The 15,522-nt window shown below is 35.0% G+C and overlaps 1 protein-coding gene across 9 annotated transcripts in view; it reads right to left on the minus strand.

Moving 5' to 3' along the window:
- The window catches only part of LpR1 (Lipophorin receptor 1), a 178,779-nt gene that overhangs the window by 11,279 nt on the left and 151,978 nt on the right, over positions 1-15,522 (minus strand). For 6 of the 9 annotated variants that reach the window (XR_012959492.1, XM_076114695.1, XM_076114673.1 and 3 more), the window contains exons 4-11: positions 12,140-12,262; positions 9,942-10,168; positions 7,152-7,419; positions 5,979-6,230; positions 5,056-5,356; positions 3,744-3,962; positions 2,263-2,407; positions 1,242-1,451 (exon numbers count right to left, since the gene is read on the minus strand). Coding sequence is in view for 8 of the 9 variants with exons in the window: in XM_076114695.1 (XP_075970810.1) it covers positions 1,242-1,451; positions 2,263-2,407; positions 3,744-3,962; positions 5,056-5,356; positions 5,979-6,230; positions 7,152-7,419; positions 9,942-10,168; positions 12,140-12,262 (1,745 nt within the window). In the remaining variant the exon portion in view is untranslated. Of the gene's footprint in view, positions 1-1,241; positions 1,452-2,262; positions 2,408-3,743; positions 3,963-5,055; positions 5,357-5,978; positions 6,231-7,151; positions 7,420-9,941; positions 10,169-12,139; positions 12,263-12,813; positions 12,934-15,522 lie in introns of all 9 variants that reach the window. The other 3 variants (XM_076114703.1, XM_076114681.1, XM_076114722.1) reach the window with 1 other exon arrangement.

Genomic DNA, 15,522 nt, shown 5'->3' on the forward strand with positions numbered 1-15,522 from the left:
TAAAAGGTATTTTTTTTAATTGGCATGATAATAACATACGTAATAACTTAAGACAGAAGGTCCTTTAAGTAGAGACTAAATAGATTAATCGACTTGGTATTATATAGATCTCACAACTTTTTACGGCGAGACTTGAGGTTTTTACAGGATGTTTTTGATGGGATCTCACTTCTTTTTGTAGAGCGAACATAAGTTCAATTTGTATGGAAAGACGTTTTTTTTTCATAATTCAACATATTTTCCTATGGGAATGTTGTTCAGTTTCATGAGCTAAACACCCTTACCCACCCTATACCCCCTCCCGTTATGCCTCATATAGTAGGTACCTATTTACACCTATTTATTTTATTTTCTACAGTAATAATAATTCATTAACTGCAAATGTAACCTTGTAATCTTATACATTTATATGGGATCACAAAGTTATTGTTGCAGTTGGTGTATTTAGAAAACTGGACCGAAATTAGAAAATATTAAATTTTTCCCATGATTAAGACACTAAACCCTATTTGTATTCTAAATTTTAAGCTTCTAAGTCTGCTAGAAGTACCTCAGACTTTTGATGATCGGTGAGTCAGTGAGTCAGTGAGTCAGTGAATCAGTGAGTGACAAAATTCAAAATTTTAACAAGTTGTCATTCTTAAACTACTGGTTCAAATTGACTGAAATTTTAAATATACCGTGTTTACACAATGACTGATTAGTTGCTGAAAATCCAGGCTTCTTGTTTTATCCACAACGAAATTATAGGGGTGTCAAAAATAGCCCGAATTGCTTCGAGAAAAGGATGTTACGGCCGTGCCGCTTTTTTTTTGCTCGACTTGTGGGGGCACTTCCGTGCCCCCAGATGTATTATGCAGATTTTCAATGGATTGGTAAATCGTAGTAAGAGCCGAGCACACGGTAGACAACGTGCGTTCATTAAGTAATCGTACAAATTTACATAACACGAAACCTCGGTCAACACTCGACTATATCAGCCGAATATAAAATAAAGTCGGTGTCAAGGAACAAGTGGAATAGAATGGCAATGAACGACACATATACGGACCTGACTTAATTAACTATTTTGCATTTTATTCATTTACGTTTGTTTGAAATGTAGTAGTTTCAGTATTTTCTTTTCACGACTATAAATAAAAACCTATTTTCTTTATCTAAGCACTAATTAGTCTAGTATTTAAAACGTTATCGGAACAGCATTCCTTTCTTCATTAGTTTTGAGCTCACGTATTACTTACGTTGTGTGTAGGTGTGATGGCCTCAATGTCTTTGCCGTTGAATTTGTTTGCGCGGTAGACAGCAGCCTTGTCCCAATCAGTCCAGTAGACCCAGTCTTCAAAGGTAGTGATGGAGAAGGGGTGACGAAGAACGTCAGTGGAATACAAGATGACGCGACGGCCAGTTCCATCGTAGTTGCATGATGAGATCATGTTCATTTTAGCATCAACCTGTATAAAACATTCGGTCACTGACTCGAAATATTCCATGTTTCATTTCAGTTCGTTATTTGATTCGTTGATGGATGATTTCATGCCTAAAGAAACCAGTCAATAATACTGATTTGCGAATTCGAAATGTCGAATCGGCAATTTCTCATTTTGCTTTATACTTCAATCAACAATTTACTTTAGAGGATTGACAGTTTAATATTACTCTAAAGAATTATTTTTATTGATTTCACAATAAAAACGTAACATTCTTATCGTGCATGCTCTTATTAGAGTTATCAACGGTTTATCAAATATGAAACTGCAGTCTAAAATATGGCGTGGTTGATTTTATCTACGTTTAACTTTTTATAAGCAAGAGAACAAAGACTAAAATGACAATATTTTTGTATCCCAAGTCATATTTTCTTAACAAAAAAGTGCTATGGAATATTTTCAGCATTTGTTATTCTGTATACCTTTTTTTGGTAGGTGGTAAATGCGCGTTGATTGATGTTAAATCTGTCACGGCATCAATTTGTGTTTTATAAAGCCATTACTTTGTGTTTACCAATACAATTATATAAAATGCGTACTTAGCATACAAACAAAAAAAAACACCGCGATATAATGTGCCAGTGATGACGTCAGACACTGGAACATTATATTTGTCTATAAAAGGATCTTAATGGTATTTACTTGTTGAGACCAAAAGTGTTACGAAACGTATCGTCAATATATTTCGTTTCATCGAGTGACGCAGATGAACCCGAATTAAATCTCGTTTATTTGCAGAGATGTCCTTTTCATTATTTTGTTGTTGCCAACTTACCCAGTAAACGCGTTTACGCACGAGATCCAGAGTAAGGCCATTGGGCCATTTGACGTCATACGACACGATAGTTTGTCGATGAGAGCCGTCCATACCGGCACGTTCAATCTTCGGCACTTGACCCCAGTCAGTCCAGTACATCCAGCTGTAAAAAACAAAAAGATTAAGGTTTCGAATTGTCAAGTGTTTTGTATAAAGACAACCTATAATTTGGAAAATAACTTCCTTTTATTTCACGTCGTTCAACTTAGTATTTATATATCTTAATTGAAAGCTACAATTGGCCATAGTTAAACGGAAAGGATCCAACCCACACTATTAAAACACTCCTTGAAGTTAAAATTTTAATATCACGAAAACAATCCAAGTAAAATTCAAACCCGCCATGAAGTTATAGACCTGAGTTAGTCCCCAAAGTTAAAGTGGAGAATCAATGACGGAATACGATCTGAACTTTAAAGTTAAATATCTCGAAACTACGTCTGTGTGGGTTGGATCGTTTCCGTTTAACTATGGACAATTATGGTTCGGACATGTCCTTAGGTAGGTTACGGTACTACATAAATTACACCCGTGTAAATAGAACCGAAAATACTTGCACATGTAGAACTGGTTTATTTGTAAGCAGCAGTACATATTTGTTCATGTAGAAATTGTAAATTATGAATAGAACCTCCAGCACATTTGAATACAAAAATGTATCAACGTTATGCATTGGTTGGTTACATAACAAATTAGACCGTCATCCGATCGAAAACAACATTTGATTCAGCGCTAATTCCTATGAATATGTGAAAATTATCAAGTTTTATGTGATTGACTATGCGATATGATGGATGTGCGTAATGTTAATCACCGCATAATGGAAAACCACCGATTCCGATCTTATTTTAGGCGATGCAGATCCCTTATCGCGGCATTATATGGCGTGACGCTTACGCACGTATGCAAGATTAAAAGCAAACATTGTTTTTTAACATGTGAGCTATAATTCTTCAACAGCCTATTGCGTCAATGAAACCTTGCAATTCATAATAAGCCGTAATAATACCACATTATTTCTTCAATTGATCAGATTCGCTAGTGTCAAAGAGAATTCAAGTGGCGTTTTCAATCAGAGTTAACAAGGTCATTAAAGATGCTGTATTGAAATTGTTCAGTTAACAGTCACATTGCGTGTCACATTTCGTCGTAGATTGAATTACGTTGATGTTGGCATTTCGCCTCGAGACTTAAATAGAAGACCATTTAATAAAGATTTATTTTTTCAATAACATTAGTTACTTTGAGACAACTGTTAACTGTTTTATTTTGAATAACCTGTCATGTAATTAACTTTGATTAGTTTTACTTTAGAGCCTATTTTTTGGGCCGACTTTATGACCCATGACCGTTAAGTCTATACTATGACTGTTGATACTATGACCATCGTTTGAAGGATAATCAAGTAATATAGACAAAAATCTTTTTAACGTTCTTACCCGTCAAGAGGATTCAGCGCAATAGCTCTAGGTTCCTCAAGCTGGTCCCTGATGAGAATCTTCCTCATATTGCCTTGTAAATCTGCTAACTCGATGTGATTCTTCCCTGTGTCTGTCCAGTACAGATGATTGTAGATCCAGTCGACAGCCAAGCCGTCTGACGTGATGAGCTGATCTCCGATTACCACTGTCCTTTGTGTTCCTTCGTCAATGGGCGCCCTGGGAAACAAAATAATGGGAGTGTGTAAAATATTGATTATGAAAACTGTTACAATTTGTATTTAACTGCTTTTTTAGATTAAACCTTCTGTAAAGATCAAAATAATTTGTAATACTGGTAACATGTGAATTAAAATCTGTAATATTATTACCTAAGATTTTTATTTAAAAATTAGAATCAAATAGTAAATAGTCACGAGAGTTTTAATTATTTTAAGCCATCAATTAAAAATAATGATTTTGTTATACCTACTATATGTATGTAAGTCTTCTGCCAATATTTTTTAAGCGAAGTCAAACACTTATTCGTAATTAAATGATTAAAAAAATATTACAAAAAAAGGAACATCATCAGTAACGCTACGTTAACTTTAAAATTATGTCTTTGCATATATTTTGAAGCAAAAAAGGCAATAAGAACCAAGTACATAGTTTATATAAGGCTATTAGCGCTTTTTTCTACTTTAATGGCGTAAAAAAGTGTGTACCTATTTTATGTTTTATTTTCCTTGTATATACACGCAAGCCTAACTTTCAATCCACAAATTGTACAATAAAGTATATCGAATATTTATAAACACGTTATTATAAAAGTTTTCTAATAACAAAATATTATATTCTCATCTCGATGTTTCCTTAGAGACGTAGCTTATAAATAGCAGCTAAAAATAATAATATCCTAACTCCTTACGAAATAAATATAGAAAAAGGTTTTATATCGTCTGATATTTTCGGTTGAGTTCTCTTTTGTTAATGAAATTGTTTTGTATGGTAATTAATTAAAGGTACGTATTTATTCCGCTTTTTGTTGTTTTGGATGTAACTGACACTGATGTACTTTAAAAAAATTATTGATATATATTGCAGACTGTATTCTCCTTCTATAAGATCCTTTTATAATTAACGAAATTGCAGTCAAATTGTTCATCGTATTCAGTATTTTATCAATCTGAACTGATATTTCGTGTGTTTGTTAGGTCAAGTTAGTTCAATTCCTTCATGCAAAGAATAGTTACAGGAAACATCTTGAATACTGCGATTACACCATTTGCGAGGTTCCCATATTTCCTTTAAAATAATTAAAAAAACTCACTTGTAAATCTTCTCATCGGTGACATCACTCCAGAATATCATGCCTGTTCTGAACACGTAGTCTAACGCAGTCGCAGATTTCGTGTCATTGACAATAGCAACCATTTCGTGATGATCGAGACTGATCTTGCGGATGTCGAAGCGTCTGGCGAACAGTAGTGATGGGTGACCTTCAGTTGCCTTACACCTGGTGCGGTCGCGAGGATCCCTTGCGTAGCCAGCATGGCACTCGCACTTGAATGTACCCTTTTCGTTGATGCACATTTGTGAACAAGCGCCTGGATCCGAACATTCGTCGACATCTGAAAATCAAACGTACGTTTTATATAAACTTGTCACTTGCACTTGCTTTGTTTCGGGAAATACTTCACATACATAGATGCAAAAATCTCAAGTAAATTAGGAGTGAATGTTGTAAAAGTATGAAAACGAAAACTGCAATTTTATTAGCTTCTAAAAGTCGACAGAATTATTAAAAGATAAAGAAAAAGTCAACTCTAAAAATGTTTTCTTTTGACTAAAACCGTCAACGATTTCCTGGAAACTCGGTGCGTTCTAACTTACTGGAGTTTCAGAAAAGTTACATAAAACAACACTGACACAGAAAACCCCAAAGTAAAGAGTTTAAACCGGAACAGATTTTCTGTTTTTGTAAGCCCATTTTTGTTACTTTTTCAACATTCGACGTAAAAGTTAATGAAGTTTGACGTTTGTGTGTATATCGCCTGTTTGTCAACAAAGGAAACTCCAATTTCCATGCGTTTTCCTTTTGCTTTAAAAACCCTTTTAACGAAGTTTTAATCTGACTGATGTAAATCGAATTTCATCAGAAACTCATAGCTTTTCAGTTCGTAGATTACAACTGTTGCAGAGTCGACGTAGACAGTGTTTGCGTTTGTATAGAGATAGACGTTAATTATTCACCTTCACAAGTCCTGTTGTCTACAAGCTTGAATCCTTTGTCACAGTCGCAGTAGTAGCCAACAGGTGTGTCCACGCACTTCTGTGTGCACCCTCCATTGTTCTTGGCGCATTCATTCTCTCCGCATCGGTCTCGTGGCTCGTCCTCAAAGTTGGGACAATCAGGGTGTTTGTCGCAAACCTTCGACAGAGGAATGCACATGCCAGCGCCGCAGTCAAACTCTGTCTTTTTGTCGCAAACTGTTTTCAGGGTTGCTGTAAAAATAAAAAAATAAAATTTCTTTAGTACCTAAATAATGTGTTGTCAAATTGATGTTGGTATTAGGATCAACCAATTTTGTCTAGGATAAACTAGTATGTTTTCCGATAAGATAAGAGCCACGTGTAATCTGACATGGTGTAACTGGATTTAACTAGCGGAAAGTGATAATTTATCACTATCATTGATAAACAAAAACATGTTTTTTTGCCGTGTAATGATAGCAATTGATAGCGCAACTTCATCGATCAAAGAGAACGTTATCGTAAAAGTCGATTATGAGATTATGTCAGTCTATGTGACACAATCATTTTAATAATCAATGTCTAGTAATTAGTCTAGTGATAATATGAGGAAATTAGTTAATTGAAATCACGAAAAGTTTTAATTATGAATATACAATAGCTCGTGTTATTTTTTTACAAGTTTCCTTATGTTATCATTAGGCTAAATATATTATTTTGTTTAGTAATTATAATAGGAAAAAAAATACAAATTGTGAATATAATCACAAAGATATCGGAACATTGGTCGCGTGTGAACTAGCGACTTCGCGTGCACAAGCTCTTGTGCATATACTCGTAAGAGCTTTCACTACTTTACATTGCCACGAAGCTTCCCTACATTTATGTTTATAGCAGAATACCCTTTTATCTATTCCTGTAGAAGTTTGAGATCTACTTCTTTCTTCTAAAGATTTTAGATGGTTTTGCCAACTTAAGTATACATAATATTATAATGCAACGGGTCTTATACGGTCCAGCTCGTGACCACGGTCGATGTAATTCGATCGAAACGTCGGGCAGCAAATAAGGTATCCTAACCTTTAAATTTTCAATCGCGTATAAGACCCGTTACATTATAATATTATGTGTACAAGTCGCGAGAGTATCAAAACATCAATTGAGTATACTTACTGCAATTCAACTCATCGCTGCCATCAGGACAATCCCTATCGCCATTGCAGTACAGCGCTCCGGGGATACAGCTGTGGTCTTTGCATTGGAACTGGTCGAGCCTGCAAGTAACGTTGCCGCGGCACAGTTGAGGATCCTCGTCTCCACCGTCAGGGCAGTCTCGGTCTCCATCACAAACCCACGCCTTGTGGACGCAGGTCATACGATCTTTGCATTCGAACTCCGAAGAAATGCACGGTGACCTGACTTTAGGTGTTGCAGCACAGCCCTGGAAAGAGAATTGATTTGGTTATATTTTGGTTTGTCACTGAAAAGACTTTTAAACAATATTCTATACGTCTGTTAGTTGCTCGATAGGACTCCATTTCAAATCCGGTATAGTTTGTTATCTCATGGATATATAATCAGTATTTCTTTAGATATACTTGTACTTGTGTTAATGTAGGTACTCGTAGAAGAAAACATGGCTTTGTATCTGTATTTACTCATATACAAAATAAAACAACCACGTGAGCAGACAGAGAGGTAATGCAGGATATGCTTGACGCTTTTAGCCACAGGAAACAGTACCGCGGAGTAGGGAATGGGGGAAATCCGTTGCCGATCTATGGTTTGTAATGTACTTTTATTTACTTGTTATTTATATTACGAGTTAAATTAAGCTATAAGACTTATAACAAGTGTTATGTTAAGTACTGGTTTTCACAGTGAATACAGAATTATCGAATCTTTTGAATTTATTTATCTGGGGGCACGGAAGTGCCCCCGCAAGTCGAGCAAAAAAAAAAGCGGCACGGCCGTAACATCCTTTTCTCGAAGCAATTCGGGCTATTTTTGACACCCCTATAATTTCGTTGTGGATAAAACAAGAAGCCTGGATTTTCAGCAACTAATTAGTCATTGTATAAACACGGTATATTTAAAATTTCAGTCAATTTGAACCAGTAGTTTAGGAATGACAACTTGTTAAAATTTTGAATTTTGTCACTCACTGATTCACTGACTCACTGACTCACCGATCATCAAAAGTCTAAGGTACTTCTAGCAGACTTAGAAGCTTCAAATTTAGAATACAAATAGGGTTTAGTGTCTTAATCATGGGAAAAATTTAATATTATCTAATTTCGGTCCAGTTTTCTAAATACACCAACTGCAACAATAACTTTGTAATCCCATATAAATGTATAAGATTACAAGGTTACATTTGCAGTTAATGAATTATTATTACAGTAGAAAATAAAATAAATAGGTGTAAATAGGTACCTACTATATGAGACATAACGGGGGAGGGGGTATAGGGTGGATAAGGGTGTTTAGCCCATGAAACTGAACAACATTCCCATAGGAAAATATGTTGAATTATGAAAAAAAAACGTCTTTCCATACAAATTGGACTTATGTTCGCTCTACAAAAAGAAGTGAGATGCCATCAAAAACATTCTGTAAAAACCTCAAGTCTCGCCGTAAAAAGTTGTGAGATCTATATAATACCAAGTCGATTAATCTATTTAGTCTCTACTTAAAGGACCTTCTGTCTTAAGTTATTACGTATGTTATTATCATGCCAATTTAAAAAAAAATACCTTTAAAACAATTAGATCGACTTGGTCATCGCAAGAAAACACAAATTCGCCATTAACATTTCAGGAGCATTAACTTCTCGTCGTGCTGTGTAGTGTGATACATACTTATAATTAAATCATGCGATGGCCAGGTCGGTCTATTTGTTTTAAAGGTATTTTTTTTTAAATTGGCATGATAATAACATACGTAATAACTTAAGACAGAAGGTCCTTTAAGTAGAGACTAAATAGATTAATCGACTTGGTATTATATCGATCTCACAACTTTTTACGGCGAGACTTGAGGTTTTTACAGAATGTTTTTGATGGCATAGTATTTTTTCCAGTTGATGATTAAGCAAATTCGGCTCACTATTTGCTATTCTCGAAACTTTAAGTTACCGTTACCCGAAAAGATAATTAATATTTCAACTTCTTCCTGTTTATATGGTCATAAAACTAGTACTGGGTTTTCTGCAAGTGAACATATTTTGTAATTAGTTAATCATTTGCTGTTAGATAATGTATCAACTAATACATTTTAATATGACAACAAAGTGACCATAAACATGACCTACATAGGAAAATTTTATCAACGAGCAATTATCTAGTTGCAATGTCCAGTAGTTTCCGTTAATGCATCACTTAGGTGTTGACTTATGAGTCACAATGTACATAAAACGTTAGAACTACGCAGATAATACTGAAAGACGAATACAAATTTGTTACTTAGTAAGATTTTCACGTTCTCATACACGTGGCTGTAACGTATTCACTCTTTTGTTTGAAATTTCATTGAAACCATCGCTCCATTCAGCAGATATACGTGAATACGTGTATTGAAATCTATAAGGTATAGAGAGAAATCTCATAGTTCGATAGTTTCCTTTCAAGTTAAATGCTGGAATTTAGGGATTTCGGAATTCTAATAATTATTCGTATAGTGCCATTCGCTTTTCAATACGGTTTCATAATCATTCGATTCAATGTTTATTAATTCGTAAAGCCGATTACAGCAGTCATTATAATGTTATTATGACTCTTTGATTTGCAATTTTATTGACGTCGTCAATCTAGACATACCTAGACTTTTCTAACTACTTCTATCAACGCCAAAATAGCCCTAGATCGTGCAGCTAACCGTATAAATAATTACGGTATAATTACATATACTACGGCTTTTTTTCTTGTAAGCAACATAGACAAAAATACTGTAATATTAACTTACCACTTCATCAGTTCCATCAGGACAATCCTCTGTGCCATCGCACCGCCACCACGCCGATATACAATGTCCATTACTGCAGGTGAAGTGTGTGTTCGGCTGGCAGGTCGGTGCTGGGCACTTAGCCTCGTCACTATCGTCGCCACAGTCGTCATCTCTGTCACACACCCATCGCAACTGGATGCACTTCCCGTTCCCACACGTGAACTCATCAGAGCGACAGGTCTCATCTATGAACAGGACACGTGTTATTTCTAACCTTTGTAGTATCCGCACTTCTATCATTCATGACTTTTAAACTTAGGTCGTTGAACTGTCTGTGTAAACCGTTTTATGTGCTGTCTGCGTTGTAACTCAAATTTTGGTTCATGAAAATATCATGTGAAATAAAATTAACGACAATTTGTATTCTAACCACGAGCACATGCGAGAGAAGTGTTTGTAATATAATTATGAATACAACGACATTTAATTTATTGACAAATTAATTTACGTTAATTTATTTTACAAAGCCTTTAAAGTGCGGCTGTAGATAACAAAAGGCATCTCAAAAGGTATCAAAATTCAACAATCGCTGTCTAAACATAGGAGCTACGTTCGCAAATTCAATTCATCAAAAAGACTAACAAGATAAAAGTTAAATCGTTAAAAAAACGACACATTTTAATTAAGTTTACACAGACGCTCAAGTTTTATATTTTTACAAATTGTTTCAAAATTATTTTAAGTCAAATTTGTAATAAACGCAGTCTGGCAGCGAATTGATGAATTACCTAAGGGCTTCATATAAATTTATAAAAACAAAGAGTTACTAAAGTCAAAATGAAAAAACATTTTCAATTCGCAACCACGCTGAGTAATAATTGTGATTTTGTATAAAATACAAAGTCATAAAGTCTCAATGAGTACGAAGAGCACATCTGTTTTAAAATGAATAGCGTGTAAAATGCAAGTGTAATTAAAATTCTTCTCAGATTGTTAACATTTCAAGTAAGTCTAATGAAGTAATGAAATTAAATCCATCAAAAGCAAAAGAATTCGGTACTTCAGTTCGTAAAATAAAGACTGTGCATTTTTTACTACTTCAAAACTTTCGACTTTTTATCGTTGCTTTATTAAGTATTTAAGTTTCTATTGAGAATATTCAATTACCTAATGCACATTATCGTATGCTAGAATCATTCTAAAATCAGGATTATAGCACAAATTAGGGAATGAGCTAATTTTCAAACTGGCCATTATTATTACATAGTAATAAAATTGTATTACTGTGGTCTCAGAATTTCGTCCGAATAAAGTAATAAGATAAACGATGACATAATCGTGATGAGGCTTTCGTTGGGCTAGGGGAAAGCTTCACGGGTATTGGAGTACACACGCAACGTCATCGCTCACGCTACTGGGCGGGTCCGGTGTGGCCAGATAAGAATTTATAGATGGATGAGACGAGCCACGATAGAATACACAAAGGCCAGTTTGCCACCCCAATGATTGATTCATCCACGACGAGTAGTCAAAACTTCTCACGCGCACTAACATGAAAATGTTCTACATTGTTTTCATTACATATTGCCATTAGACGGCGCCACTTAACTTCAGCCTAACTGCGGTACTTTGTTAATGAAATAATAACATTGTCAATGAAATAATTAGGTAACCGGGACAGTGGCGATATCTCCGACAGCAAGAATAATTCAAATGTGCTCTTTGTACTACATTATCTAAACTTAATTTTAAGATAATATATTTAGGTCGGCATCATGCAGTTTGCACAACATAATTCGAACAATTACGCAATATAGATACTATCAGTACTATAATACTGATCAAAAACCAATGAATTGCATGAATGATAATTTCTTAACGTTTGAAGTATGAACATCACAAATGCTGACCCAGGTATAAAATGTAAAGTGTAGCATGACAGAATAAACAACCCAGGGTTAATTATGTAAACCAAACACGTAATAAACTCTGGAAAGTCGCCCCACTGAAATGTTTAATATGAAACGAATACCCTGCCCTCGCACCATGGGTTCATAACGCGATTTTTCGCTTGCTCTTTCACTCTTACTCTCACAGGTGAGACAAGGAAAGAGAAGGCGAAAGATTATGATAATCCCGGTGTCTTACGAAGTTTGGCTGTTCGCGTAGCGCTTGTTTTACATAATTACTCCTGCATGAAAAAGTGATACCCTTACTGCATGCTTTTTCATCTGATCCATCAGAGCAATCCGGATTATCGTCGCACATCCAGGTGAGCGGGACGCACTCTCCCTCTCTTCCTCTGCAGGTGAACTCTTCGGGGCCGCATGACTTCACCTCTGCCAACCCAATTCATGCACATGCTAAGTACGATGCGAATATAAACCGTCGAAGTAAGTAAACGTTCATGATCCCTAGAGATATCTGTCGTTTTCCTTGATCCTACCTACTTTTACGTAAGCTCTTTATTTACCCTGTTCTTTAAAAATGTTTGAAGAAAAATAATTTGAGAACTAAGACAATTACTTCAATGTGCTTGTCAAAAATAATTAGTTTTCTTCTTTATATTTTTTATAACTCTCCGTCTAACGTAACCGTAATTTAGTGTTTTGGTTTTTTTATTCCTTTCATTTTATGTTTAATTAATAATTTTTCTGTCAACGTTGTGATATGACCTGTGATATAAAGTAATATTTGTAAGATAAAGTAGAATGTACACCTGTAATAGAAAAAAAAACAGACTGTCGTCCAAAAACGAATTTATAGCTCCGAAAACATGCTTCTACTCTCGCATGCCCATATTTTATCCGCAGTCTAGTTGATATGCCGAGCCGTGTATACCGACATGCCAATTTTTGGTTTCATGCTTTTATTGGCCACATGGTCTTACCACACTGGTGTTCATCAGAGCCGTCGATACAATCGGCCGCATCGTCACATTGCCATGAGAGAGGTATGCACTGCCCATTGGTGCACACGAATTTATGCTCCGGGCAACTCCTTTGCGTAGCTGTGTGTAAAGTTACGATTGATATCCAATTCTTTCACATAAAACTAACAGCGTATTTTAATATAAGAATCTAATAAAGTTATTATTATTGAACTGCTTTTACAATCTGGAACGTCAAAGTTACTTTGACATTGTTAAAGCACCGATAACATTTTGCCTTGGGCGCTTTACTTGTGAACTATTCGCAATTTACTTTAGAATATTCAGCTTGCAAACAATTTAATAGTATTAAAACTATCTTCGATCAGATACAAATAAATTGTGGGGCCAGCAGTGTAAACAATTACCGCTGATGTAATTAATCTTGGCAAACGGACTGACTTGAAACGGGGCTATCAGTAGCAACTTAGGTTGACAAAGTAAACACGTTTAAAATGCTATCCGAGTGCTTTGGTAAAATAATAAATGGTAATGCTAAGCACGAGTCGACTGAAACGTAATTAATGATTCTAAACAGTCCCCTTATTAGAGTGTAATGTTGTTTTGCGACGACGGTGCTAACGAAATTCAAAAGACGAAAATTGAGAAAGCTTACTAACTCTCGCCGAAAACTTTTTACTGAGGACTCAGTTTCTTATTTACGTTAACCAGGTTTCAGATTTTTGTTATTGTTTGTGATTTTATGGTTTCTGACAAATGTATTTCAAACATAAAAAAATATAATATATAATCTAGTTACTCAACTTCTGAAGTTAGTAAAACTTTTATACACGTAATTTATGCTTAGAAACTGTTCTTCTACTTTACATGAAAGGATGTAAAGCCTCTTTGAAAGGCAGGAGAGCTTGTCCGTGCATTGAAAAGATAGTCTACAGTTATGCATCATTCATGTTTAGAAATGATGACACTAGATACTTTGAGATAAAAAATGCTTCATTCATCATAAAGTATACATTTACTCAGGGCAAATAGCATGGAGCAATATGTCTTCATATTTACCACATTGCCTTGCGTGACAAAGATGCACCATAACAACTAACACTCCCATAAATAACTTCCTCTGTAAAGAGCATTATGACCCCATAAACTTGACTTATACCGAAAAGTAACGTCACATTTGAAGCCCTTGTAATAAATACATTTGTCAACATGAACACAAAAGCAAGATTACCTATATAAACTTGATACATATAAGCACCTCTAACATTGTCGCCTACAAAACATTGCGTGTCCCTGCCAAATAAAAAAAGGATTTTCCATTATGTGGGACGACTTACAGTAGCTCTAAGTGTACAAAGTTACCCGCTTGCGGTTGCCATAACCCCACCTCCACTGAAATAAAACCTTGGTAACTTTCGCAAGCTTTTTATAGACGCCGTTGCAGTTTGTAAAAAACAAGGAATTAAAAGTCCCTTGACTCTCGATGAACTCTACTTTTTATAAGTACTTTAGTTAGCTACGCCTGCATACCATTAGATGAAGTTAATACTTTCATAATAAACGCGATGAAAGCTATTCAGTTTTACAAAGAAGAATATCCTTTGTATTACTATGTCAATTTATTTTAGTTTATTTCACAAAGAATTTTCGACTCGTCTCTAAACTAACCTTTTTATAAAAATCGAGCCTAATTTATACGCAGCCTTCAATTTTATATAAAAATGAACATAATATTAAAACCTATGCGTGTTTGTTTATTGTTTACTTGTGATTTATCATAATTAATATGGACCAACATATCGTAAAAAACCATGTTAATTTTACGGTTCACTTATATTGAAAAGTGTTGGTGATAAAATCGTGAGTTATGGCGTGACCCTCCCATCGACAAACGAAAAAAAAAGCCGACGCGTTATTTTCTACTCGTTTCACATTTGAATAATAGGGTAGGTAGTCGTTTATTTCATACATTGTCTTTTTTAATACCTGTCTATTTTCAGTCAGCCCTCAGACTTCGCGTTGTAAAAAAAGAAAAATCAAACTATGCTAATTTTATTATTTTCAAAGCAATGTCTTCCAGGTACTCCGTTTATATGAACTCTATAACATTTGTTATCCTCAGATTTCTTATAAAACTTCGATTTTAATAATAAAGCAGTTTAGCTTTCTATATTGCAGTTTTGTTAGCACTCGAGTTTAAGGATTTACATAAATTGCATTTACAATTAAATACCCATCACACTTTTATATGGTGTTAAGTTTTCAAGATTCACTAGTACACTACGAAGCATAGACGTCATAGCAATCGATCAACATTTTCAGCTAACCAGAATAAAATGTTCTATACGAAAGAAAACTGACTGTTTTGCCGGCTCGTTCGACACGAACAAGTCCAATTTGCCTCCGTACATAGTCCTTCTTATCCGTTATTTCATGTGTCAACCATAAATAAATTAACGCGATCCTCTACGCGCCCCATGGTATGTTTAAATTCGTATTACGTGTTTTATTTAAATACCGCAGCCTCTCGGCAAAAATTCATTTGAGGAGACCCTCTCGCATCTTTGTGGATGTTCGCATTTTTCACATTACGTTTACTGACTTACTTATAAGACCCGTATTTGCACTTTAGTAATGATATTTTGCCTAGATTGTAGATCTCCCGAAAAAGAAGTTCACAAAGAAATATTCAGTCACAATAATGTTTAT

This window comes from Anticarsia gemmatalis, chromosome 1 (assembly GCF_050436995.1).
Source record: "Anticarsia gemmatalis isolate Benzon Research Colony breed Stoneville strain chromosome 1, ilAntGemm2 primary, whole genome shotgun sequence".
In the NCBI taxonomy this organism is placed as follows: Eukaryota; Metazoa; Arthropoda; class Insecta; order Lepidoptera; family Erebidae; genus Anticarsia; species Anticarsia gemmatalis.